This window comes from Plodia interpunctella, chromosome 9 (assembly GCF_027563975.2).
Source record: "Plodia interpunctella isolate USDA-ARS_2022_Savannah chromosome 9, ilPloInte3.2, whole genome shotgun sequence".
Taxonomy (NCBI): Eukaryota; Metazoa; Arthropoda; class Insecta; order Lepidoptera; family Pyralidae; genus Plodia; species Plodia interpunctella.
This window is the reverse complement of record NC_071302.1, coordinates 2830711-2857273: the sequence shown is the minus strand read 5'-3', so window position 1 is coordinate 2857273 and position 26563 is coordinate 2830711. Positions and strand designations below refer to the sequence as shown.

Sequence of the window (26563 nt, the reverse complement as noted above, 5' to 3'; positions counted from 1 at the left end):
CAGAGTTGAAAAGTTGAAACTTTTTATCCGCTTTTGGGATACGTAAAAATATTCGAGGAATGTTAATGCCCGACTCCCACGGACTAGTTGGGAACTTCTGGAACAGTTTACAGGGAGAGTTCATTAAGAACGTCGTTACTTTGCTCTGTGGTATAAGTTAAAGACTTATGGATGTTTGGTAAACACTGTTTCACCTGTTTATAGAAATACTGACTTCTTTTGCAGGATAAACGGAACGGAATTTTGTAACAGCATTCGCTTAAAAAGTAAGTAGCAACGTATATTACAAGGATTTTAAAAATATTTAATGGAAATTAGATATTATTTTAAAATATAATAATGTTTTGATTTTGCCAAGAAAACATTTGCGAATATATTAAATACTCAACAAACAATGCCACTAACAAAAGTCGAACTATGAATAATATAGAAAAAGTATTATAATTTTAAAATATGAGTAACTCATATGTATACGTCCTTAGATAAATTACTGGTCTGTAGTTTTAATCCAACAAGAGGAAGTATAGTACAATTCAGTGTCTCGCTCGTCGCTCTTGACTTATCAACGAAAGCGCAGAAGAAATACTTCACTTTCTATAAGTAAGGAAATGAAGTTCTACCACTCGGGACTCGTTTGGACTTTGCAGTAATTGGACTAACTCGGCATTGTTTGACGGCTGTTTGAAGCACTCTTCTTGGTTGCGACAGTTTGTTTGCAGATTTAAGATGCTAAAGTTGCTATAATTGAGAGTCAACTCGTATGATTCATTCATGGAGTTAAAGAAACATTGCATGAATCCTGGCTTTACTTCTTAAATATCTGTATTTAGTTAATTACTTGAAAATGATAAAACAAATCTATATTCTTACACGAAGAGTACCTAGTCGTTTTTAAGTACAGAATAATACGAAAAAAAATATTGCAAACGTATTGAAGACATCTGATTGGTTTATTGGTTGAAAATATGGTCCACCATTTTATACGTTATATTTGTACATAACACAATTTTGTAATAAATCAAAATTATATATCCTTTTACAGCGGGAAAGCGATTAATGTGACTGACACAAGACAGAAAAAAGTGGCATGAAAAAAGGAAGCCTATACCCAGCAGGGGGTTGAAATAAGCTAAAAATTAATGAATGAATCTTCCTTTTAAGGATACTTAATAAAAACTTTTAGTAAAAAGAGCAAATTCAACGTACCAATGTTTTCTAATAAGATCGATTCTTCCGTTAAAATAAGTGTTACTCTTCTTCTTGATCCGAAACAAATGGAGCCAATTCCAACTGCAGTAAAATACGAACACGATGCAACTACTCGGGACTGTAGTAACATAAATGAATGAATGGAGGTATTTTGTGAAGTGTCCCGAATAATTAAAAACACAGAATTTCTTGCAAATGTTGCTTGGATTTTTAAATATAGAAATTCTGATAATTTGATTCGAAATTATTATTTTCTTAATACTATTACAAACTGGTATATTTTTTAAAATAAAAATGAGTAGTACCTTCGTACTTAGTTTCCTCTTTGTACGTTTTATATTTACTTTGTTATGTTGTGAACATTAATTAACTAGAATCTTACTTCACTAGAAGATTTAGAGTATAAAAATAGATTTTATATCAGCTATTTAAAGCATATAAACGAAGCTTTGTATGTCAACACAATCTGATATTTTCAGTCACCTTAGTCAAAAATGGCCACCATCAAACTTTGAAGTACGCCATTTTGTCTAAACATCAGCGGCGCGCAGTTCAAACTGAATGTCAAAGTTGATTGGTGCAACTCACCCTAATTCAAATCTAAGAACACTCTTGAAAAATAACATTCTAAGTAAAAAGTCTTTCTATATCAATTCATGGGAACTACGATGAAACAAACATATACATAGATTCTTATATATACAGCTTAATCTAAGCCTAATATTTTAAACACCCCTCTCTCTTGGGTTTGATGTAAGAAAATTCATTTGAAATATGCAGCACCTTTGTACTTACTTTCCTATATAACGTATATTTCATTCTCGTACATACAACTATGTACATAAACTGTTCAATATAGAAATCAATGTCTCTATTTGCGTCGAGAGTTAAAAGTAGGTATGAAAACGTAACCAAATGAAGTGTCATGAGAAATGTGTGTCAAAATTCAAAGCAGAAAATTCAATTTACATTTTTCAATGAGTCATGACTTATGAACTTGCCTATTCAATGTGTCAGAGCAAAACGTCGCTGCAGGTGGAACGAAATTAGCTGCTAACATAACAGTCTGTTAACGAGTCACTTTGATGCAAACACACACACATATCGCCTGTTTGGTAACGAATTTTTTGTAAGCACTTTTATGTATTCAAACGAGTTTTTTTTAAATAAATGACTTATAGAATTCACTTCTTTTGTTAATAAGTAGTAAGTTTTAGGTTACTCATAAAATAGGTACGTAGGGAATATATTGTATGGGTATGACGCTTCCGCTTCGGGTCCTGGCGGAAGGAGCAAACCAAAAAGTGCTGGCTTGATGTTGTCAATAAAATACATACAACAGCTCGATAAATAAAAATGTTGAGAACTGTGAATCATAGCGAAGAAAAAGTAAAAAAGTCAACTCTGTTTTTCTGCATTTAATGTACAAGCGAATTAAAAAATAATTCTCATTATATTAATATAATTAAATAGTAAGTAAATAAAATTATGATTAGATACAAATTAATTTGTGAAAACCAATGCTCATTTATTCCCTCGTCTAGCTGATATTGTATTGAGGAATCATCGAGATATCTATCGATTATGCATGCACCCATCAAAAACTGCTTTACTCGGTAATAGTATAGTATATATGGCACCGAAAATTTACAACAAAATTCCAAATCAATATAAAAGCTTAAGTTTAAATCTATTTAAAAAGCACCTCAAGTCTTTATTAACTGATAAATGTTATTATACTTTAAATGATTTCTTTAATGATAGACTCGGATAGAATTTAGTGCTAGTATACATAATAATTATTTTTTTTGTTATTTGTAGTGGATAGCATGCGCCTCTTTATTTATTTATATTTGCACACCTATATTCGGTAAAACATGTAGGTTTAATTCATTTTGACATCAATTTGTATATTTGTACTCATGTTTTTGGCAAATAAATATTTTCTTTCTTTCTTTATAAAAATAAAATATAGTTACATTAAATTTGATCTGTAAATATTAAAAGAAAATGAGACTGAGCTGAACATAACGAGTGCATAAGTAGAACTGTCGTCGATTTGACACGAGTGAAGACAATGAAACACAACTTAACGTGGTCTAATAATGATGGTTTGAAATTAAGACGTACATCATTGAATGAAATTTTTAATTAAAAAGTTCATTTAAATGCGCTCCAGTCGCGGACTGAGTAATCAATTAAAAACCTCATTTGTCGACTCGCATTGTTTCACATCAGAATATGTTACTGGCCACTATGAAAATCCAAGCTGATTTGTTTGTACTTTTTATTGTGTTCATATTTAAATCGACAACGGGTAAGATTACTTAGTTTAAGTTTCTCACACTAGTTCGTCTTTTTCGACGATTAACTGTGTTTACAATAAAAAATCATGTATTGAATATTACTCAAAAAAAATCTCAATGCACCATAAATTTTTTAAAGTAACCGTTTTCTATATCAGAGCATAAAAAAAAATTGCCTGATGTTTTATACCAACTCATTATTGTTTAAGGTCAAAGCAATGATCGAATATCTGCGGACTATTACTTCGGCGTGGGGGTGCTGCGAACACGGGAGAACCCCAATCCGTGTAAAAACTCCGAGTTCCAAATACTTTGCCATATGAAATGTGGCGGCGACCATATTTGTATGGACGGAAAGTGTTATTGTCTCACTGCTTTGACTACCAGTGAGTATTCATTGACTATTAAGGCCAGTGTACACCGAAATTTTAAGCGCGAATAAGCGCTTATAGTAAATCATCATCATAATCATATCCTATCCACGGCTATGGGTTTCGACGACGTCAGTGGCGTAGTGGTAAAGTACTTGCTTCTCAACCGAAAGGTCCCGGGTTCGATCCAAGGGTCGGGTCATTATGGAAAATGATCTTTTTCTGATTCGGCCGGGTCTTGGATTTTTACCTATATACATATATAGGTAAAAATCCAAGACCCGGTTATATTTGATATAAAACATAGTATCATTGAGTTAGTATCCCATAAACAGAAGTCTCGAATTTACTTTGGGGCTAGCTCAGTCTGTGTGATTAGTCCTAATATAATTATTTACTAAGGGTCGTGACCACTAGTAGCTGTAGCTCTCTTGACTAGCGCCTTTCACGCAATACGATCTAGTGCCTTTTTTAACGCCAGATGGACTTTGTTGCATGTAGAATGTTGCTAATTTTGTATCTATAACGTAAGTATGGCTGTTGGCTTTCCAAATAAAATAAAATCGTCGACGTCCAGGAAAACGACCCCAGCAGGATGAGCTTCGCAAAGCTGTTCATTTTACGACGCGGTACATAACGCAAATAAACTTTCAAATACTAAATATACGTATGTACATTCGTCTACTTTATTAATAATACGGCTTTAGGCGCCCTAGATTAAGACTACTCCATATCTTCTTGTGGATTTTGTACGAAACGACAAAGAATAATAGACAAATCTTCAAAATATAATGGTAAATTTTATACGGCTCCCAGCTCACACCTCCGAATGTAACTGTTAACACGCGAAAATTAGAGTTCAACAAAAAAAAGTTCGCTGATAAACGATATTCAATAAAGTGATAAAATAGGTAGATACGTATTATCTTTACATTACCTAACATAACAAACTTGCTAACAATCACAATGCTAAAACCAATCGTGGCATTGTAAGAGAATAGACAGCTATAATTGTTCCTTTTGTTTGTGGACTGTATTTTGTGGTGCTGGCTTAGGTTCGTCGTTGAGGAGAATTAAAAATTGCAGGCTTTAGTTAGTCGATGCTTTTATTTTGGCACACGCAGGAAGAGAGAAAAAATGATACATACAATGTTGCCAGTATTAAAATTAAACTTAGTGTTGCCAGTCGCAACAATAATGTTATCAAAATGAGCCAATCGCAGCTGAATCTTCCACACTAAGAGTGGATTGCACCAGTCAACTTTGACGTTAACTTTAACCTCAATCGTTTAGATAAAATGGCGTACTTTGCGTTTTTCTAGATTAAAGTTAACGTCAAAGTTTATTGAGTTGCAAATAATAATTCACCCTAAGAATGAGTTGAGCCTCCAAGAATACACGAAGATGAGCCTTCTAGTCGACAGTGAAGCTTAGTAGTGAAACTACAGCGGACTCAGGGCTCCGACGCTTTGTGGCTGAGGAAGAAACTGGGAAACGGGGAAAACACTCAGATAAGAGAGAGTGAAACCACGTACAAATCTATAGAATAGAATAAACATCTTTCAACTACTCTTAAATTTTTATTTCGATGAAGTTGAAAGATTTTGACATAAAAAATTGATAGACCAAGGAGTATATTCTTCATTTCAGAAAAAATGCTCATAAGAGGAGCAAAAACAGAAACAGATAAAGAAGATTCAGGTGAAGTTTCAGATTACGAAAGTGAAGATGAAGATGAAATTGATTTCAGTAAGATTATTGTTTCTTAATTAACTAAGCTTTGCTTTACTAGAAACTTGTATGCTCGTAAAGATTCTTCGTTATCCTGTGAATTTCAGAAAAACTGTCTTAGTGTTATTATTATACCAACTGGTTTTCAACTAGTCAACTTGACGTTAACTTTACCTCCACCGAGTGCACATCTTCCTATATATACGTACATATCATACTGTATGTTGTATCTAGTGATGTTCCATTCCCAGACTTTCCCGGAAACGTTCAATGTTATCATCCATTTCGGGAACGGCACATCACTAATTACATCACTTATGTCTTTCCTTTTATAACAACCAGTAATATATTTAATTTACAGCGAAGAAAGAAATAAAGAGTTATAGCAAAGAAAGAAAGGATGACTCGCAATTGGAACGACGTCATCAGATAGCTCATTTCTGTTCCAATCTGAGTCTAGCCAGGAAATGTATATACAAGTGTATGGAGCAAGGGAAACCAGCGTTTTGCGGTAAAGACCACGTGTGCTATTGTGGACACACTGAGACACACAGTCACGCTACAGGGGTAGAAGGCCATCATGACACATATGCAGAGTTTAAGGACATGTATAATAAGTATGTACTTGGTCGGGGATACGACGTTCCTAAAGAACATGATTGATTTAATAAATTAAAGTAATGTGAAAGTCTTTTATTGTTTGTTTTAATTCAATTCATTTATTCCTTGCTTTCACAATAAGGTTTGTTAGTAGGTGTGTTGGTGTTGTAAGTTTATTAGTACAGCGGCTATTAATCCTGACATAATTAATAATAGTACCTAATTATGTACGTAGGGTTTTAAATTAATTCTTTTTTTTTTTTAATGTTCTATGAAATATAATATTACTAATTGAGCAAGACTTTTCTCTCTTGACTTGACTCTTCAAGAATGAGCGACTTTTGGTTAATAATCATATAAATGCACTTTTTAGTTTACAACAAGCTCAGAAAGAATCTAAACATCAGTATTGTTTATTATTTATCTCAATCATTACTAGACAAGCTGTCGAAGCGTAAACAGTATGCTAAAATTTTTATTTAAAATTGTGATTAACAAAGTAAAATTCTAATTGCTCTATTTGTATCGCTAACTAAGCTTCAGAGTTCTTGGAATGAACCCAGGGCGGCACATGTACGCTGTCCAAAATTAATCTATATTGTTCTGTATCAACACGTTCTCAGTAAAGGGGTGCCCGACGTGATTGGGATCCTGATTTATATGCCGTGAACAGACGCTGCCATTGACATAAAGAAATTATTATGTCGCCGAAATCGCACACATGCCGACGCGAATGCGCGAACATTGCGTTGTTAGTACGAACGCTTTTATTTGCCGCAATGAAAAACCAGCAATGTGTTCGACCGAATCGCAAAGTTTGGCAAACTGTTCGACGACAGTGTGAAACTGGCACTAAATATTTTTGACAAAAAGATTACGTGAAAGATTTGCGTGGTTCCATTGCTATGACATAGGTTTTGCAAAAATATATTCAAAAGCATGTCGACTTAGCGAATCATATTGGTGTAGACCAATCATAATAGCTCTTGTTTATTATTTAGTCTGTTAGAAAATATTATGAACCAATAGTGGCATTAGATATAAAGTACAAGATAAAATTTAAACAAAAAATGTATATTAACTTTCCTGTTTGCGTTAGTAGTAGTAAAAAAGATAAAATTTACAAATGATTATATTATTTTCCATTTGTGTAGAAATTTTGCATTCCTTACATTATATCAACCAAGCATTGTATCAACATTATATATTCAAGTGTATTGATTCAATTGTTCGTAAGAAGAGAAAAACAAACATACTTACATGGTACTGTATTCCAATGAATTAAAGTAAATTTTGGGAAATTTATAAATTTGTAAAAGTTTTCGGCTCAGATGATAGCAATTGTTCAATGTGCTTTCTCGTTTTTTGAAGTGAAAACTTCTTTAGCGGCGTTGTGCACACTGTGCGATGGGTAAAAAATTATAAACTCGCGTCAGGACACGTGACCCTCGATCGAGAATTCGTAAGATGTTTAAAATGCACAACGTATTCGAGTTTTCACTTCTGCCGGCACTCCCGGAGTGCAATCCGGTATTTTTTCTGATTCATCTATTTCATGTCAAAAATTATTAGTATATAAGTTTCCGTAAAACGAGATCTTATTAGGTACTAAGCCGCCGCCAGTCGTCCGTCTGTCACCAAGCTATATCTTATGAGCCGTGATAGTTGACAGTAGAAACTATCATCTGTCATCTATCATCTGTCTGAACTATCATCTTATTATAAGAGTTTGTATGTTTGAGGCAATCTCCGAAACTACCGATTTAAAAAATTCTTTCACCATTAGAAACGAGCGAAGCCCCGGGCAACATCTATAAGATGATATTTCTGTTGCTGCTGTAATAATAAATACTAAAATAAATAGAATAAAATGCATATTCACGGAGGCTATACAGTAAATGTGATTTTTTTCCATCTTAATAGTTAATTAGTACTGAACCATTTGTAGCGAGTACAACAAGCACTTGGCCGGTTTAATTTTATTATTATGACAATTTTGGACGACCTCCGTGGTCTAATGGTCATCACGCCGGACTGCTACACCGGAGGTCCCGGGTTCGATCCCCGGTCAGGGGAACATGGAAAATAATATTTTTCAGATTAACATGGGTCTTGGATGTTTATCTACTCGTATATGTATATACCTACGTTATAGAATATAGTATCGTTGAGTTAATAACCCATAACACAAGTCTCGAACTTACTTTGGGGTTAACTCAATCTGTGTGATTTGTCCGTATATATATATTTATTTATAATTGAGAACATGGTTAATTGAATAGGAAAGGCATAAAACTGAAACACAGATATCCTAAAACATGGGATGTGAAAGTTTCAAAGGTTCGAAGTTTTAGTAAATGGAATTTTGATGTAAAAACTAAAATACATATTCAATGAAATCCAATTTCAACCCGGAAATAGATTGCTAATAAATTATTTCAGGCGTTTAAACGGTAAAAAAGTATTATTATATACAAGATATGAGCATTAAATATCATTTCCTTGCAGTCGTGTATCAGAGCATAAATTCGTAATTAACTTATAGGTACTTCGCTAATACAAACTTCAGAGAAATTAGCAAACATATTTTCCAAATTTATAAAAATAAATATAATAAATGAAATTAATATACTTATAGTTTAACTGACGTCATCATTGTAGATAAACCTTTGTGGTTTTTAACAATGTTCTTCTAAATTTGTATTATTTATACGCATAAGTAATATTTTGTAAAACAAAAAAAAAATATTTATTTTATTTGAAAACATACAGCCTTAGATATATAAATAAATGTTACATACACGTTTATTTATTAGACAAATTAAAAAACCCCCGTCTTTCAATATTCATTTCGCTACAACTTTTGAACGATTTAACCTGTTTTTAGGAAACATGGCTAAGAACACTCGGGATAAAATTATCTATGACACAAAGAGAACTAAACGAAAATCAGTTCGCCCGTTTGGGAGCTACGATGCCACAGACAGATACACATACAGACACGTTAAATTATAACACCGCTCTTTTTGCGTCGGGGGTTAAAAAAGACCACGCTTATGAAAAGTTAGATATTTATTATTTTAGTGCACGTAATCCGCATTTGGAAATCATTTTCGACAGTTTCAAAGACAAGTATTAATGCCACTGACAGTTTGCCAACCCCTCATAGGGGATGATAGAATTAGGGGGCACGTCGTGGCTATGTCGTGCTTGTAGGGGTGCGATTACACGAGCGGTTTTTTTGAGCAGGCTGGAAGCCGCTCTATGGTCATTGAATGATTTGCGTAGGGAAAGATTTTGTTAGTGCTTACTTGTTAGCACTTCTCAAAGAATCTATACACCAAATTTCAGTTTTTTACGTCTAGTAATCTTAGTTTATCTGTCAGTCAGCGGAGAATTTTTATATTTAAGTATATTGATTGAGATATCATCAGAATGATTACAAATTCTCTCAGTTTTTTTATTTATTTTTGCATACCGGTAAATCGTGCAGGTTGAAGTTTTTTTTTAACACCAATTTTTATGTACCTATTCGTATTTTTTTGCAAAAAAAATTGTTTATTTATTTTATCTGCGGTGTGTTTTGGCGGTAAAAATCGTTCGGCCTAGTGCGGTTCTATAGATCTGTGGGACGGTCGAGGACGTGAAAAGGCGCCTTTTATAGATACCCTCTTGTTTTTCGTAAAGATGTATTTGCCCACATATTCTGCTAAATTATTGTTTGTGGCACGTTCTACTTTTGGATGTAAATAGAACCATAGGTATCACTCTATCTCTTTCATCTGAGCGTTTTCACGGTTTCTTCCTCAGCCGATGAGATTCGGATCATATGTACATAGTGATGGCTCGGTTATTATATCCATTGTAAACTATACAATAACTTTCAAATATTAATTGAAAGAAATCTTTTTTGAACTTAGTTTTTTTATTTTTTGAAGTTTCTTGTTATGATTGAATATTGTTTACAGTACTTACATTATTTTAAAACCAATACCCTTCTTTTGCAGTTAGGTAATAAATAAATACCCAAAAATCGTCAATGACGGTGAAAAACAAATTGAAATTGGATAAATAGTGGTACGATTTACGTATTTATATGAAATGTTATTAAAAATTTAAAAATTTATTGTTGCAAAAAAAAACGTATAGTTATGTATGAATAATACAAATTTTGTTATAATTTTTAAAACCACCATAACTGATATGACCAAAAGGACCCCATTTAAGTTTTGTTTTCATAAGCCCATAACATTTATTAACAAAATCGCAAACTTAATGCAAAATCAACTCTATTCCGTTGCATATACGGTTAAAAGTTATGTGAAATTGTATATTAATAAGTCTTTTTGGTACACAAAATTTGAATTAAGCCCTTAAAATCCGTCTGAAAGTTATGAACTAGCGGATAATAATATGCACAAAGTTGAAACAAACACGATGATCTCGGTAGGGATTGTTAAGATGCGTATAAAATATCTCACAATGTCGACTTTGTTATAGTTAATGATAGCTTCTTGTAACATTTCGCCATATAATTTCGCATTTTTGAGATGCCATATTGCATCCTCTGCCGTGTTTGTCTGTCTATTCGCGATAAACTCAAAAACTACTCGTATTATTATTGCATAGATTTCCATGCGATTTTCACCTAATAGTGTGATCCCTGAGGAAGGTTTGGGCGTATTATTTATTATGTTTTTACTCAAGCGAAGCCGGGACGGGTTGCTAGTATAAGTTAAGTAATTACTTAATTTCCAATTATCTAAAAGCGTGAGTTGATTTTCATTGACAGAGAGAGAGCGATGCGAGCGATGTCTACAAATCCTTTTTTTATGTATGTAGGTATGTTTGTAACGCGATAACTTTCGAACCGTTGGTCTGATTTTGATGAAATTTAAAAGATTTGTTGGTTAAATTCGTAGGGCATTCGGTTAAGTTTTAAATATTCACAATTTTGTAAAAAAAATATTGTGTTCGCGAGGGCTTAGTACGCGGCTCACAACTAGTCTATCAACAATTTATTGCACTTTTATTTAATATAACGGTCAATATAATACAAAGTTGACGGTTCCTTAACAGAAACCTTTGTTTTGGTCGGCACGTTTCGCAAACTGACCCTTCTCAACCGTCCGTCTGTCATCGAACCTTTGAGGTACAAAACTTCTGACTTCAAATGAAGTGAAAAACTACTACGGTAACTTCAACGGTGTAGAACTTTCATATTTACAGTTTTCACCCCTTTCACCCCCTTCGGAGTAGAATTTCCAAGAATACTCTCTTAGTGCTCACCTACACTCACCTACATGCCAAATTTCAGCTTCCCGCCCATCAGTTTCGGGTGTACGTTGCCTGTCAGTCAGTCAGTCAGTCAAGAGTTTTATACTGATATATTGATACATACTGGGCCCATTATATCTATATCAGACTTTAATCGATAAAAACAATTTGTTTATATTCTGTTTACACATTTCTACAAAAATTTAAAGTAAATCGGCTCCGTGGATTGTTATTTTAATTTTCCCCCTCATTTTCCGGAATTAAATGTCTATAAGATTTTGATTCATAATTAATTTTTCAATTATCCTACGGGAACCTGACTATTTACCGGGATGATATCTAAGATGTTAACCCGGTATATAAGGTACCTACATACCAAATTTCAAGCAAATCGGTCCAGCAGATTTCGAGTGATGCGCGTTCAGACACACACACAGCAGACAGACAAAAATTTCCAAAACTATATTTTCGTCATCTATATCAGTAACTAAGTATATTCCATGAAGAATTAAAAAATATATATCCAATGTACAAATTTGGCCTTTCTTCAATTTTATTACATGTATTGATGATGATGTTTCCTAGTATATTATTTTTATAATAAATCTTCTGGATTTGGAACATTCAGACTAGAAACAGACCCAGTGAAGAAAGAGGAAGCGAGACAAGTGTTTCTGAACGAGACAGCTGACTTTTATATGTCAAGGATTTAAAAGCTAACAACGGGTTCTTTGGGGGAAAGGTAAATAAATGTATGAAATTTAAATTTTAAATAATGGATATTCCTGAAATCGTATAATAACGAAACTCAAAGGCACGAGATAATATATATATATATAGCTTGAAGCTTGTTTCCAAAGTGGTCAGAATCATGGTGTAATGAACACTGTGTGTATTATTTCAGAGACGTCTCTTACACGATCGAAACCTTCTGTTGTTCTTTTGTTGCCTTTTCGATATTTCCTTTTTTTACTATATTTCTTATATCGCATTCTTCCATCTCAGAACTAATATTTCAGGACGGACTTTTATTAACAAAACATTGAAACAATGATTTTCAGCTTTTCTGAGGTGACTTCATTATAATGGGTGTCGTTGAGATACTGGACCAATAGGACCAATAGGTCGAGGAATACCTCGAAGAAGAAATTGAGAAGAATTACTCCACCATAATCGCTCTCAAGAACCATATCAGATCAGCCGCATATTAGGGAATACATTTCCACAAGAAAACTATATACTTAATAATTAACTAATTATATGTAGGTTATCTAATAAAGAATTTTTTAAAAATTTACCTATTGAAATCATCGTTTCCATATTATGAGGTTTACTTGTGTAATTTGAGAGTAGAAATTTATTACGACTGTAATGTTTTATCGACTCGAGTTTTCAATGAATAAGATTTGTGATGAAACTTTTCATTTTATCATATGATTGAAAAGTTAAAAGCCATCTCCACTATATCCATAACTAGCTATATTTGGTATTAAATGAAGTAATTACTATTGTTGGTAATAAAATCAGTTAATTACGAGAGATTATAGATGAAGACAAAGTTCACAAAATCTATGATCATATAATAAAATAAAGTTTGCCTTGATGTCACATACCTACTACACTAAAATAATAATGACTATGGTGACCTTGCGCCAGAATATCATCAAGGTCATTCATTGAATACGATTACTCACCACGTGGGGTAAAATAAGTATGGAAAATGCAAATCAGCGTTAATAATGACTGATGAATCAATCAGGATATTAAATAGAAAAGAAATAAAAATACAGTAACACGACATAGTAACAAAAACTGCAAAGTCATCTTTATGACCTAAATGTTTTATCGTTTTCGTTGAAATTGTATTATTTTTAGGTATTGTTAATCACAATGATAGTCTAACACAAATGTTGCTTGAGATCGTCAAGGATGATATGCGTGCACGGATGATATGCTCCTTGACCAGGTCTGACAACCAGGGATGGCGACGACAATCTAAAATAGCGAACCCTGGGCACCGACGCTCAACGGCTGGGAAGAAACCGGGTACTTGCTCAGATGAGAGAGAGAGGGGAGTAAGCCAGAGAGAGAGATCGGAATACAAAATTAATTTCATTTATGCCTATTCATGATTTGGGTCATGGCGACAACTTCAACGATTTAGAACGATTTTCGATGATGATATGAATATATCAACATCAGCGGTTGATATATTCATATCATCATCGAAAAGTTAAAAAATGATATTTAGATGAACTATAATAAAATATTTAATATGGTCCTTAAAAATTTTCCCTACAGAATTAGAATAAAGCAACAAGAGAAAAAAATTGAATTAGCACAAAATGTTTCCAACAATTTATAAGGTTGGAAGAATTTTATTTTAAAGAAAGACTTACATAAATTTTACAAAGCAAATCTTTTTACTGTTTATAATATATATAACACTTTACCTTATCTGTAATATTTGGTGATAATATAACCAAATATTACAGATAGGTGATAATATCACCAAATATTACAGATATGATAAGGTGTATTAGTTGTATATTTGTACCACAATCAATATATCAAACAGATTTTTATTGATAAAATAAGGTGATTCAAAGGTAAAAATATATAACAGCCGTTACGTTCGCTACAATAGATCAGTTTTTGTTAAGCAGAGTTAGCAAAATGTCGAAAAAATTACACTATTTTGATGTGAACGGTCTCGGGGAGGCCATTAGGTATATGCTACATTATGGTGGCGAAAAATTTGAAGACATTAGAGTCGAATACAAAGATTTACCTACTTTGAAAAAATGTGAGTGTTATGTAATGTTTATTATAGATATGTACTATTTTATACATCGCTTTAACACTTTCATGATGCGGTGGTGGTCCACGCCTATGAACCGAGAGATTCCGGGTTCGAATCTTAGTTGTGCCACGTGCGTTTGTAAAATAATCTGAATAATGTTAAGTATATCTGCCATCACTTGCTTCCGGTGAAGGTAGACTTCGTTAGGAAATCTGCACTCTCAGTTGATAACCAAACTGTAATTGTGTGTAGTGAACCACTTCATTCGTCGTGAAAGTCTTTGGGTGTGTTTTGTTCCACTTATTGGCTTTGTGTTAATTTTCCAAGCGCTATTTTATGAAAATGACGTAAATAATATATTTTTTCTTTATGTGTGTGTTATTACTAAAATGATTATGATGATTTAAGATATCATTCAGGTGACCTAAAGCATCGACTTTAGTTACTACATACAATTTTAGTTACTAAATACAAACAAATAAATAGCATGGCTAATATGAAAATCTTTACTCATGATGGTCTATACAGGAAGCGGTTATTTTACGGAAATAAAACAGATACTTATACAATAACAATTTGTAATAATTAATAAACTTTTCCAGCTCTTCCATACGGCCAGCTACCACTATACGAGGAGGGTGACCGCAAGCTGAACCAGTCTATCGCCATCAGCCGCTACATCGCCAGCCAGACCGGACTCCTGCCCTCCGACCCTTGGGAACAGGCTGTATTAGATTCTGTAGCATTGAATATTACAGACTTTAGACTAAGTGAGTAACATAGGGAAATCTCTAATCTAGAGTGTTGTTTTTTTTTTTATATATATACATCCCTGGTCGTTTTCGGCTACTGTGACTGGCGAATCAATTGTCACGACTTTGTATTTAACCTGTTGGTGACGTGTCCCGATTCTTGATCAACCCACTTTTCCACCCGTTGCGGTCTATAGCAAATTCTGGTCATTCTTTCAACATTTCGATTACACACGCATTTTGGGCGACATCAATCCAGCATTTCTTTGCTCCTTTTTTTAAAGTAATGGGTTAGAAAAACCGGTTTTCTTATCTTCTGTTTTGCTCTTCTTATGTCTTCAGTATAATTGTTTTTTACTTTTTAACTTTTCAGAAATGTATCCCATTTTACTGGAGAAAGATGAAGCGAGGAAAACGCAACTGAAAACAGAATTTCTGACAGAGACTGTTGAATACTACCTATCACGAATGGAAAAGGAGCTCAAAGATAACAAGGGATTCTTTGGAGGAAAGGTTATAAAAAAACTTCATCTATCTATTTATCAGAGTGGATTACAAGAACTCCGCGGCGCAGTTAAATTCCATCCAATAGGCTAATGCTAAATTCCAGCGCAGACCGAATGCGTATGCGCAAAGTTGCAAACAATATACACGTACCGCCACATATACGTATATTATGGACATTTCAAAGTAAATCGCAAAGTAGCTCCTATTATGATCTGTTATAACTATAGTTAGTAACTATATATATGTATAGTTAGTGGTATAACTATAGTTAGTAACCCAAGGTCAAACACAGACGGGCAAAACCTAGTTTGAGATATATCTCAAACTAGGTTTTGCCCGTAGCTTCGCCCGCATCAATTTTCCACTGAGATAGTATATTTTCAGAAATTAAAGGTCTATCATTTCTTGCAACATTTCACGACTGTCGATTACATTAGAATAGAAGCTTGTAGAGGAACATACAAACTCACTTTAACGTTTATCACAGATATTACAATGAGATCGAAAAACGAGATCGACCCTGAACTACACTTCCCCATACCATCATAAACGTCTATCTGCTTTCATCATGTGTGGTTCTACCCTAGAATAGGACCACTACATCTCCCGTGAATATGGTACGAGATAACTAAGGGATACAGAGCCTAGGCAACTGATATCGTGAATGGGGATTGGGAATGATATCGTGGTACGATAGCATTCCCAAATAGGATTAACGTCAGGCCGGTTGTGAAATTATAGCCGAATGTTCGAAGTTTAAGGTTATTGTTTACGCTGATGTCAACAACTCGGTAGATGAGACAGAGAGAGCAGTGTTAACAATAACACAACAAGAAGAAAATACAGTTATTTGTAACTCGGTTAGTACTACAGGTTATATGGATTTAAAATATGTATTTCAGTTATCGTGGGCTGATTTCTACGTAGTAGGAATCCTGGAGACCGTCAACCTTGTGTTGAGCGCTGAAGTGGAGAAGAATTACCCTACAATAACTGCGCTCATGAACAAAATCCGAACGCTGCCTGGAGTCAAGGAATACATCGCAAAAAGGAAACCTTATGTTTTTCCCGCACAATAAAAAATAAGAAAAATAAAATTGGTTTTTAATTCATAGAATTTTATCTTCCATATCAATGAAATCAAATCATTTATTCAGAAATTATACCTTCACAGTACTTTTTCACGTCAAATTTTATGTCATATAGTAATTTCGGAATGACGCTGCTGAGAAGAAATGCCGAAAGAAATAGTGTTGATCCAGGAGGGCTTATCAGTATACATTTTCTTCTCTCGAATGGCATAACAAGGTACATAGAATACCTACATGGTCAAAAAGCATACAAAAAAATTATTAAGGGTTTCAAGTGCTGATACAGCTATTAATGCAGCCTGTTTTTTCAGTTTCTCTGTGAGAAATTCTTTTCAAATGTTCTTTCGTGACTGGATCTGGCTGCACTATGTAAGATCATGTCTCAGAAAATACATAAATTCACTATCTGAGTTAAGTAAGAATAAGAAATACTAATTATTTCAGTTAAACTAGTGCTTTAATTAATACTAATTATTTCAGTTAAACTAGTGCTTTAATTAATATCAGCTATTTCAATGTCTATATAGGTCTAGTAACATTGAAATTGCAGATCATGATGACTACGACAAAAATTTTAATGGTCAAAATGATGGTTCATCAAAATTATGACGAAACGCCGTTGCTGATTTTGATGTCACATGGTGATTTTTCGTCACCTATGATGTATCATAGTAGTATATAGTTCTGAGGTTGCCACATTTGTTTGTAAATAAATGTAGTAAGCGCAGTATTCTTTACCTTATCACAGCGTTTTCTGGGTCTTCTCTCGTATTAATTTATCTTACCAGAGCGTTTTCTGGGTTTCTTCCTAAAGTTTGAAGCGTCGGAGCCCAGGGTTCGCGTTCCAACTTTTTCGTCTCCGCTCGGTATAGTCGTTGGCACCCTTAATTTATCATCGTCAGATTCTTTTATTACTCACTTACCCGAAAGTAGTTTACGTTCAACACAGCAGCGTCCAATACAGCCTGTTCCCAGAGGTCGGGCAGAAGTTCGGTCTGGCTGGCGATGTAGCGGCCGATGGCGATAGACTGAGTCAGCTTGCGGTCAACCTCCTCGTATAGCTGGCCTTATAGAAGAGCTGGAAAATAATTGTGAAATAAATGCTTGTTTGTGTTTCTATTCCATGCCACATTTTGTTTTATCTCTCTGATCTGAACGTTGAGACGAACGAACCGACCGGTTTCTTCTTTCGTCATAGAGCGTCGGAGCCTAAAGTCTTTACTACTGTAATTGTCAGACCATTGTCTCGCAAATACTTGACAATATTCACTTCTTGACTATTTACAGCCAACATGATTTTAATAATTCATACATTATTATTACATAATATATTCCTGTAATTCAATAGATGGTGCAATAATATTATGTCAATATGTCACGATGACCAGCATTCATATTGCGAGGTGAAGTACATGCGTTGTGCAAGTCACTGTTATGCTCATATTCTAGTGAGGCGGTACAAGGCCAGTGATATTTTATATCTTCCGGCAAAAATGACTTTAGTCTTGCCTTATCGAAGATCTCGGGTTCGATCCCCGATTAGGTCAAGATGGAAAATGATATTTTTCTGATCATTTCTTTGATGATTATAAAAATGTGTTAAAAATGTTTCACATATACTTTTACATATTATACTTATTTTTTAGTGTCCGAATATTCGGCTGCTGTTACGGAAATATATTTGGTCATAATATCGGCTTCGATTTCGACGAAATAAGTTTCTTTCTTTTCATCAATATTTCAAATTAAAAAAAAACAATGTGTTTTTTTACTAATTAATATAATAGGCGAATAATTCGATTTGGGTTTTGGCCACAAATTACTATTTAGTCGTTCAGGCAGACACCTAAATTTTAATTTAAACAGTGTATATGCAACTAAGCATTAATAATTTGTAAAACATATTATTACATAATTTATATTTATTTTTTAGTGCCCGACCGAATATTCGGCTTTTGTTACGGTAATATGTTCGGTCATAGTTTCGGCCTCGATTTCGAAAAATAAGTTTCTTTCTTTTCATCAATATTTCAAATTAAAAAAAAAACAATGTTTTTTTTTCTAATTAATATAATAGGCCAATAATTCGATTTGGGTTTTGGCCACAAATTACTATTCAGTCGTTCAGGCTCAGGCAGACACCAAAATTTTTATCCAAACAGTGTATATGCAACTGGGCATTAATAATTTGTAAAATAAATTACGGGTAAGCGTATTCAAATATTAAAAGAAAACAAAATCTGAGTAACTTGAATTTGCATTTCCGCAGATACCCTATCGCTGAGTATAAGAACTTATAAAAGACACGATTTCGCGTCATAAGATAATAGTCTCTGTGCCGCCACCAACGGTCTTAGCAAAATGTCGAAAAAATTACTATATTTTAGCATAGGCGGAATCGCGGAGTATATTAGGTATATGTTACATTATGGTGGGCATAACTTCGAAGACGTGAGATTTGATTACAAGAAATGGCCTATTAAGGAAGTCAAAGATTGTAAGTACCTATTGTTTTAAGCCTTTATTTCATAATATCGTTTTAATCGTTGTAAAAAATACTTCAAAACTCATTATTTGCCGGGGCGGATAAAACTAACTTACCAATAAATATTTTTACCTATTTTCGACACAAATATTTTGGTACTTAATATTTGTATTTATTTATCAACTCGCTCGGGGGAAAACATTATTAAATTATACACCCAAACCTTCAGGAATCACGCTGTCCATTGGTGCTCGAAAATACGTGCAAAAGTTTTTGAGTTTATGTGAATAGAAAGACATACGGACAAACACGGTAGAGGACTTTATAATATGTAAGGATAAGGAAGGATAATTGAGTATATTTTTGTAGTGTGAATATATTTGTTTTTCCAGCTCTTCCATACGGCCAGCTACCACTATACGAGGAGGGTGACCGCAAGCTGAACCAGTCTATCGCCATCAGCCGCTACATCGCCAGCCAGACCGGACTCTTACCCTCCGACCCCTGGGAACAGGCTATTTTAGACGCTGCTGTCTTAAATGTAAATGACTTCAGACTAAGTGAGTAACTAAAATTATTATTTGAACACTCTATTTACAAAATATGCTAAAAAACTAACAGTTAACAGTGAAAGAACTTAAAATTTCGGCTTTCAGAATAAGTACTTATTCTGATCTGCTCGTCAGTATGGAAGCCAGTTAGTATGGAAGAACACACAAAAGATAAATACTTTTGGATGCATGGACTTGTTATGTCACACATGCTTTTTCCAGACTCCAGAATTGTTTCATCTCATTATTATTTTCAGAACAAAAGAATATTGTAAAGTTTTAATATACCTACCAACTAAGTTTCATAATCCCAAAATTTGCCCGTAAAATTTGTGCAGTGTTACAAATTTTTTATATAATAAAGTTATAATTTCTTTGTCCGCGTATGGTCATCTTGCTATATATTATAATTAAATACGTCTGACTGTGAACTGAAAGGTCCCAGGTTCGAATCCTACTCGTGCCACATGAGTTTGTATACCAATCTGATTCGTGTAGTTTTCATCGACTATCACTTTCTTCCGCTAAAGGAAAACATCATTAGGAAACTTGTGCTCTGCTCGATTATCAATTTGTGTGTGAAATGGTAAACAACTCCAAAAATAGTGTCAAAAAATTGTGTGTGATTCATTCCACATAATGACTACGACACTCAGCAACGAGGAATACAACTATGAAGCAAAATCTGTACCGATTCAGTTATATTATACATATATACACATTTTGAATTTAAGTTACTAACTTTTTTAATTTTTTTATTATTTCAGAAAGTTATTCCTATTTTATAGAGAAAGACGAAACGAAAAAAGAGCAAATAAAAAAAGAATTTCTAACAGACTCTGTGGACTTCTTCCTGTCACGGTTTGAGAAGGAGCTCAAAGACAACAATGGACATTTTGGAGGAAAGGTAGGTTCATACATCATCATCATTATCAGTGGTAACATATGTACAATTGTACATGTTATAAAAATAGTATTGTTGATTTAATATCCCATAGCACAAACCTTCAACTTACTTTGGTGCTGACGCAATCTGTGTTATTTGTCCACATACTTTTTCTTACTGTATGAAACTCTCCTATAGAATCGGTTCGTTACGATTAGTTTCAAAAACAATTTATTACTTAAATACACAGTTCTTACATTTGTTTATTATCAGGAGATCTTATTGCCTAATAGTTGCCTAATAGGTATCAAAGCGTTTTCTTCCTTAGTAGCCTCGTATGGGACGATATGGAGTGGTTTTATTCCGGGCTAATCATAACAACAACAAAAGTAATAAATATGGTTAGTTCGAAGTGCTGTTGACTGTACCAAAAATAATTTTCAAATTGTTTCAGTTATCGTGGGCTGATTTCTACTTAGTCGGAATGCTCGAGGGCATCAACCTTGCGATGAATGTCCAATTGGAGAAGAATTACCCATCAATTACCGCTCTCATGAAGGAAATACCATCGCTGCCTGGTGTCAAGGAATATGTCGCCAAAAGGGGCCCTTACGTTTTTCCTGCTTAAGGTTGATTAAAAAAATATTTTTCAGTTCTTGTTTTACTTTTCTTCGCATTAGTGCTTCCTACAAAAGTTAATACCGTAACATGTGTTACTTCCTCAATTATTACAGTTTTTAAAGTGAACATAAGAATAATGTTTTTAAACAATTTTTTAGGCTACTGAGAAAGAAAACAGGCATGATTTTCTGCATTCAGATGGGCACATGAATGGAAGTAGCCGTCGACAACGCCAAGGGTGTCTTATCAATTAATAAAAATAAAAAAACTTATTATCACGCCCCTTTTGAATAACTCTTTGTTGTAGTCTCTATAGAAAACCATGACAGGGAGCTTAATCCACAACCTCAGAGTACTGCTGTCAACATTACATGTGGACGACAGAAGAACACAATACAGAAGCTTAGCATATCTTCTTATCTTCATATCTGAAACGATGATGATGCTTATAACACTGGCGTACATATCGTCCTTGACGACATCAAGCCTGCAGTTCTTGTCCCTACTGCCAGGTCTAGGTAGATGAAAAATTATGATACAGATACAATGTCTGTTATATTACAAATCCATGATGTTGGCTGACGCTCAGCCACGTCACGCCACGCCATGGCCCAATGAGGGCAAAACTGATCTGAGTATTCTGTTTATAAGAACACATTTTAATTATTCCTCGAGTAACACCAAAACATATTTAGTAGATATGATTGGTAATGGTGCCATTCTAAAAGGTGCGCTCAATGTCATACCTCAATAATTACTAGTGTATACTTATTATTCAAAATTAAAATTAAAAAATGAAATAGATTACACACTATAATAATTTAACGAATACAATCCCTGGCCCTTGGCTTTGACGTTCTTCGGCAGCAGATGTAACCGGGAAACGTTTAAATGAGAGAGACAGGGTATAATGACAAATTTCTTTTATATTTTTTATTAACGAAATATTGCCTTACATAGAAATTATAGTTTAGCTTTAAAAGTAGACATTTAAACAACATAAGATTTCCTAGAAGCAATATACTCCTTCACGCCGGATAGCGAGCGAATAGTCTTGAACAGAGCTACTATAGTGGGATAGTTCTTTTCGATTTCTACACCCGCATAAGTATTGATGGTCTCTAAGATCCCCATTAGGTAGAAATCTGCCCAGGACAACTGAAAAATATATACAGAAAATGAAAAAATTGGAAATCAAAATCTTAACTGATGAAACTCCTTCGTCCCCAGAAGTTATTTTATTTTTTACAACTAACAATTGACATTTTTTTCCTTTCAGAGTAGGTACTTCTTCTCCCTTGATGTTCACTCTTTCGTTTGTATAAGCCAGAAATGTTCAGAGATAATGTGTTGGAAAGCTCATGCATGAATCACCTTTCACTATCCATTTTCTGATTAGTAAACGTTAATAACGTAATGAGTTACCGTTCCTCCGAAATATCCATTGCTTGTTTTTAGTTCCTTTTCGAATCTTGAAAGGTAATAGTCCAGTGTCTCCGTGAAAAACTCTGTTTTTAACTGTTCTCTTTTGACTGGATCTGTCTCCGATACGTAAGATCGTGCTTCTGAAAGTTTAATAATATGAATGAGAAGTTAGCTTGTGCCACGGCTCAGGTGAAAATATGAGAAATGAGCTTAACAAATCTGGAACTGAAGACAAGACACATTTTATTTTTACAAATAATTGGCCACGCACTTTATAGGCAAGATAGCGAATAGGCATGGTACAGCCAACCGAACGTCATTTTATCCTTCATGGATGTCTGCGCTGTGGTAATAGCCACGAATTTGCAAATTAGGTAGCTTGAGCTGTTGATTGTACCCCATAATAGACATAATTAAGTACTCTTTTATTAAAAGTTTTTTTGTTTGGTTAATTATATTTATATATATTTTTATTTACTTTCATCAGGACTTGATCACAATCATAATATGTTTCTGTATACCTTTTGACCATGTACTTACATTGTTATATTACTGATAAAAATTATACATTTTATATTTAAAAAATGGTAAGCCCCTTCTGGCATAATAGGGACCAACACTGTTTGAATGAGTTTCTTTCGGCATTTCTTCTCAGCAGTGGTTGTTACGAAATGCTAGTAGTTTGTAGCTTTGGTAAATATCATTTAATTTAGAATATGACGTAAAAAGTGCCTGTGAAGGCCTAGTTTCTGAATAAATTATTTTATTTTGATTCTGCACAGTAAACACATTAACTAATATAGTGTGATTAAAAGTAATGTGAGAAATAAGCATTGGTCGATTTGTTTTGAAAAAGGTATTACTACACTGAAACTATAGCTAACTATTCCACAGCCGTGTTGAGTGTCGGAGCCCAGGGTCCGCTTTCCTACTTTTTCATCTAGTTGCACGCATTTTATTATCATCTTTGGTGACAAGCTAACACTTCTTGGTTTTGCCTTACTCGGGTCATGCAGAGGCAGCACACGTGAGTGGCCCGTTATATATTAATGTGATCCATATACCGAGCTTGTGACGTTGCATACAATTTGAAGACTGATCAAATTTCGTATACTCACTTGTTTGAAAGTCTTTAATGTTGAAAACTGCAGCGTCCAAGACAGCCTGTTCCCAGGGGTCGGAGGGCAAAAGACCAGTCTGGCTGGCGATGTAACGAGCGATGGCGATAGACTGGTTCAGCTTGCGGTCTCCTTCCTCGTACACGGGTAGCTGGCCATATGGAAGAGCTGGAATAAAAAAATAAATCCACGATTAATTAGAAGAATATAAAATTAAATTCTTTTTTTAAAATAAATGTTCACAACAGTAACCATAAAATCAGTGGACATATTTTTGTTGATATAAAATAAATGGTTTTTGACACCAGCTATTAAAATTTGATTTGAAAAAGTACTGTCAAGGTCTAATTTCTGAATCATACCGCAATCAAAAATCATATCCGGGCAGTAAACCGTTGAGGAGTTCCCTGTGGAAGCTGGTATTAGGGGCACCATCATATCATGTTTATCATTGTCATGAAAACTGAAGCGACGACGTGGAAAATTTCAACTTTGTAGGCCAGGCGAAAGTGGGTGCAATGTAACTTGCAAAATTTGATCACATTACTGTCTGTCTGTCATGTCAACTATCTTGTTACTACCCTGGGATTTTCGACGACGACAATAAAATTATGCGTTTATTAAAAAATTTCCTGCACCTTATTGTTGATCCCTTAAAGTATAATATTTTGTTGTGATATAAAAAATATTACTTACAGTCTTTAATTTCTGTAATAGGCCACGTTTTGCGTTCATATCTTATATCTTCAAATTTTTGACCACTATAGTGTAACATGTATCTGATGGACTCTGCTAACCCGTTAAATTCAAAATAGTATAACTTTTTCGCCATTTTGACGTGAGCACTGTTACCGCATTCCAAATATAGTGACTTTTTCCTCTTATCTTATATCACATATCATTAGATCATCAGTAGGTCTGTTTACTGATAAAAAAGTACAGTCGGCAATGTAAATTAAGTACACGCTGGTATCGCGTTTTATTTAAAACAAAGTTTTGTATACGTACTACGAGTGAGTAATAGTTGTTTTAAGCAATGCTATATTTTTTGTAGGCGTTTCTTTTTTCTTTCAAATGTGAGACTATTATTCTATTTGTACTTTAAGTTCATTTGATAAGTGTTAATTTCATTGTTATTATTTGATTATAAATCCCTTATTTACAGAGTCAATTCCTCACACTTTTTGCTGACTGTACGTGTATGTAACATGGCGTGATTTTTTTTTTATATATAGAATACTTTTAAAATTATTCGACAAATTTAGAAATTCCGTACGACTCAGGCTTCAAAAGATTTTGAAAAAAAAAACTTATGATAAATGATAAATATATTTAAAATTATATAGTCAGTTATTACACAATATATAATTTTGAGCAATGTAACATGTTACGATGACCGGCATTCGTTGCGTGGGGTAAAGTAAATATATGATCTGCAAGTCACCGTTAGGGTCGGCCTACACTTAAACTTGGTCATAACCGCTTCTCTTAGCTTCAGTATTAATTTCATACAATTTCTATTCCGTCATTTTAGTTGAGAGTAAACAGTATTCCTTTCCTTTTTTATTAATTAAATATATTTTTATATTTTATTTTCATGATATGAATTTTCCTATACCTTTACCAAAAATGTAACTTCTTTAGTCATATGCATAATCCTTATATCCTTAAATATCATAAAACAATTCACTGCCGCATCTGTCTGTTCGCGTGAAACCAAAAGTACTGCTCGGATTTTACGTGGTTTTCATCATACATTCATCTACCAAATCCAGTGGAGGATTAGCATTAGCCATGTCGAAATTGTATTGTATTGATAAGGATGAATATAATAAAAAAATACATTTAATCTAGCTATGACACATGATACACCTGTGGCAAAATTGCAATATCATCCAATTCGTTTACATAATTTTTCCTATTATCTCAGTATGTATTTGCAACAGTTGGTATTCAGATCAAACTAGATAAAAGCAACCAAAAGAACAGCTATTGTAATTATACATACTGTTGAATAAAATTAATTTTTATGTTTCCATTTTTCAGACCAGTTTCTTACCCACAAATTATCAACTGGAGTAGTGACGCATGCGTCACGACGTTCATATAGCCTGACAGTGACAATCCTATGATTATTGAGTTGCTGTGTTACTTACTCTTATTTCCTCTACTTTGACATTTAAGTGTTAACTTTTCTATACACCTAAAATATTCATCGGCATCTCATTACCATTAGAAAGTTCGTACAAACATCACTCGTTGTTGGCGACGAGCTTGAAGACTTGAAATTAGTTTTGTTCTAATTACTTTCCAACTTGGGGAGTTTCATAAAGGTTCCCGAAAATTGGGGAAAATTCACGGGTGGCTGGAATGGATGGGATTATGGAAATAAAAATGAGATTAACGCTCTTGGTAAACGTATTCATTGAGTTGCCAAGAAATTAATTAGAATGTACCTAGCCGGCGTTAAAATAAATACATTTAACTAATACATAAGTTGTTTCTCTTTACATTGCACGGTCAACTTAAGCAAAGTTACTGTGCGCTTTAAATTGTTCTCTTACAAATACTTGGTTGACTGAAATAAATCCCTTTCTGGGATAAGTCTGCTTTAGTAGGCGTCTCTTTTTTATTGTTTCCGTTGTATTTGTTTTGTTTGTGAAATAAACATAAAACTGATCAATAAATATGTATTCAATAGCACAGGTGACATGACAGACTTCACCGCAGGAATTTCTCCACGGATGTCTATTAACAAATACGGGACTTATAAATGGCCGCATCTCAAATTTTCTACTTTTTCTTGGTCAGTCTTCGGTTTATAATCGCC

The 26563-nt window shown here is 33.9% G+C and overlaps 3 protein-coding genes across 3 annotated transcripts; 2 read left to right on the top strand and 1 right to left on the bottom strand.

Moving 5' to 3' along the window:
* Positions 1 to 3393: 3393 nt before the first annotated feature.
* On the top strand, positions 3394 to 6308 carry LOC128672401 (uncharacterized). Its single transcript, XM_053749529.2, has 4 exons — positions 3394 to 3526; positions 3725 to 3901; positions 5537 to 5635; positions 5979 to 6308. Exons 1-4 carry the CDS (start codon positions 3451 to 3453, stop codon positions 6278 to 6280), a joined length of 654 nt encoding a protein of 217 aa, XP_053605504.1. The 5' UTR covers positions 3394 to 3450; the 3' UTR covers positions 6281 to 6308.
* Positions 6309 to 14142: 7834 nt separating this feature from the next.
* LOC128672667 (uncharacterized) lies at positions 14143 to 21484 on the top strand. The gene is made up of 10 exons (XM_053749961.2): positions 14143 to 14300; positions 14900 to 15067; positions 15423 to 15562; positions 16459 to 16626; positions 17550 to 17679; positions 18971 to 19144; positions 19525 to 19692; positions 20451 to 20590; positions 21024 to 21198; positions 21349 to 21484. The coding sequence occupies exons 1-9, from the start codon at positions 14171 to 14173 to the stop codon at positions 21195 to 21197; spliced, it is 1392 nt and encodes a 463-aa protein (XP_053605936.1). The 5' UTR covers positions 14143 to 14170; the 3' UTR covers position 21198; positions 21349 to 21484.
* Positions 21485 to 22096: 612 nt separating this feature from the next.
* Positions 22097 to 24712, bottom strand: LOC128672730 (glutathione S-transferase-like). The gene is made up of 4 exons (XM_053750071.2): positions 24430 to 24712; positions 23734 to 23901; positions 22616 to 22755; positions 22097 to 22348 (listed from the first exon to the last, which is right to left on the bottom strand). Exons 1-4 carry the CDS (start codon positions 24563 to 24565, stop codon positions 22181 to 22183), a joined length of 612 nt encoding a protein of 203 aa, XP_053606046.1. The 5' UTR covers positions 24566 to 24712; the 3' UTR covers positions 22097 to 22180.
* Between the last annotated feature and the right edge of the window lie 1851 nt (positions 24713 to 26563).

What these genes read in the sequence shown, in the direction of transcription:
- LOC128672401 (XM_053749529.2), top strand. Translation starts at nt 3,451, where the DNA reads ATGTTACTGGCCACTATGAAAATCCAAGCTGATTTGTTTGTACTTTTT. An exon ending in TCTCACTGCTTTGACTACCA is followed by an intron (nt 3,902 to 5,536) that starts GTGAGTATTCAT and finishes TCTTCATTTCAG; the next exon opens with AAAAAATGCTCATAAGAGGA. An exon ending in TGAAGATGAAATTGATTTCA is followed by an intron (nt 5,636 to 5,978) that starts GTAAGATTATTG and finishes TTTAATTTACAG; the next exon opens with CGAAGAAAGAAATAAAGAGT.
- LOC128672667 (XM_053749961.2), top strand. Translation starts at nt 14,171, where the DNA reads ATGTCGAAAAAATTACACTATTTTGATGTGAACGGTCTCGGGGAGGCC. An exon ending in TATTACAGACTTTAGACTAA is followed by an intron (nt 15,068 to 15,422) that starts GTGAGTAACATA and finishes TTAACTTTTCAG; the next exon opens with AAATGTATCCCATTTTACTG. An exon ending in ATGGACATTTTGGAGGAAAG is followed by an intron (nt 20,591 to 21,023) that starts GTAGGTTCATAC and finishes AAATTGTTTCAG; the next exon opens with TTATCGTGGGCTGATTTCTA.
- LOC128672730 (XM_053750071.2), bottom strand. Translation starts at nt 24,565, where the DNA reads ATGGCGAAAAAGTTATACTATTTTGAATTTAACGGGTTAGCAGAGTCC. An exon ending in TATTACAGAAATTAAAGACT is followed by an intron (nt 23,902 to 24,429) that starts GTAAGTAATATT and finishes TTTTTATTCCAG; the next exon opens with CTCTTCCATATGGCCAGCTA. An exon ending in CATTAAAGACTTTCAAACAA is followed by an intron (nt 22,756 to 23,733) that starts GTGAGTATACGA and finishes TTAAACTTTCAG; the next exon opens with AAGCACGATCTTACGTATCG.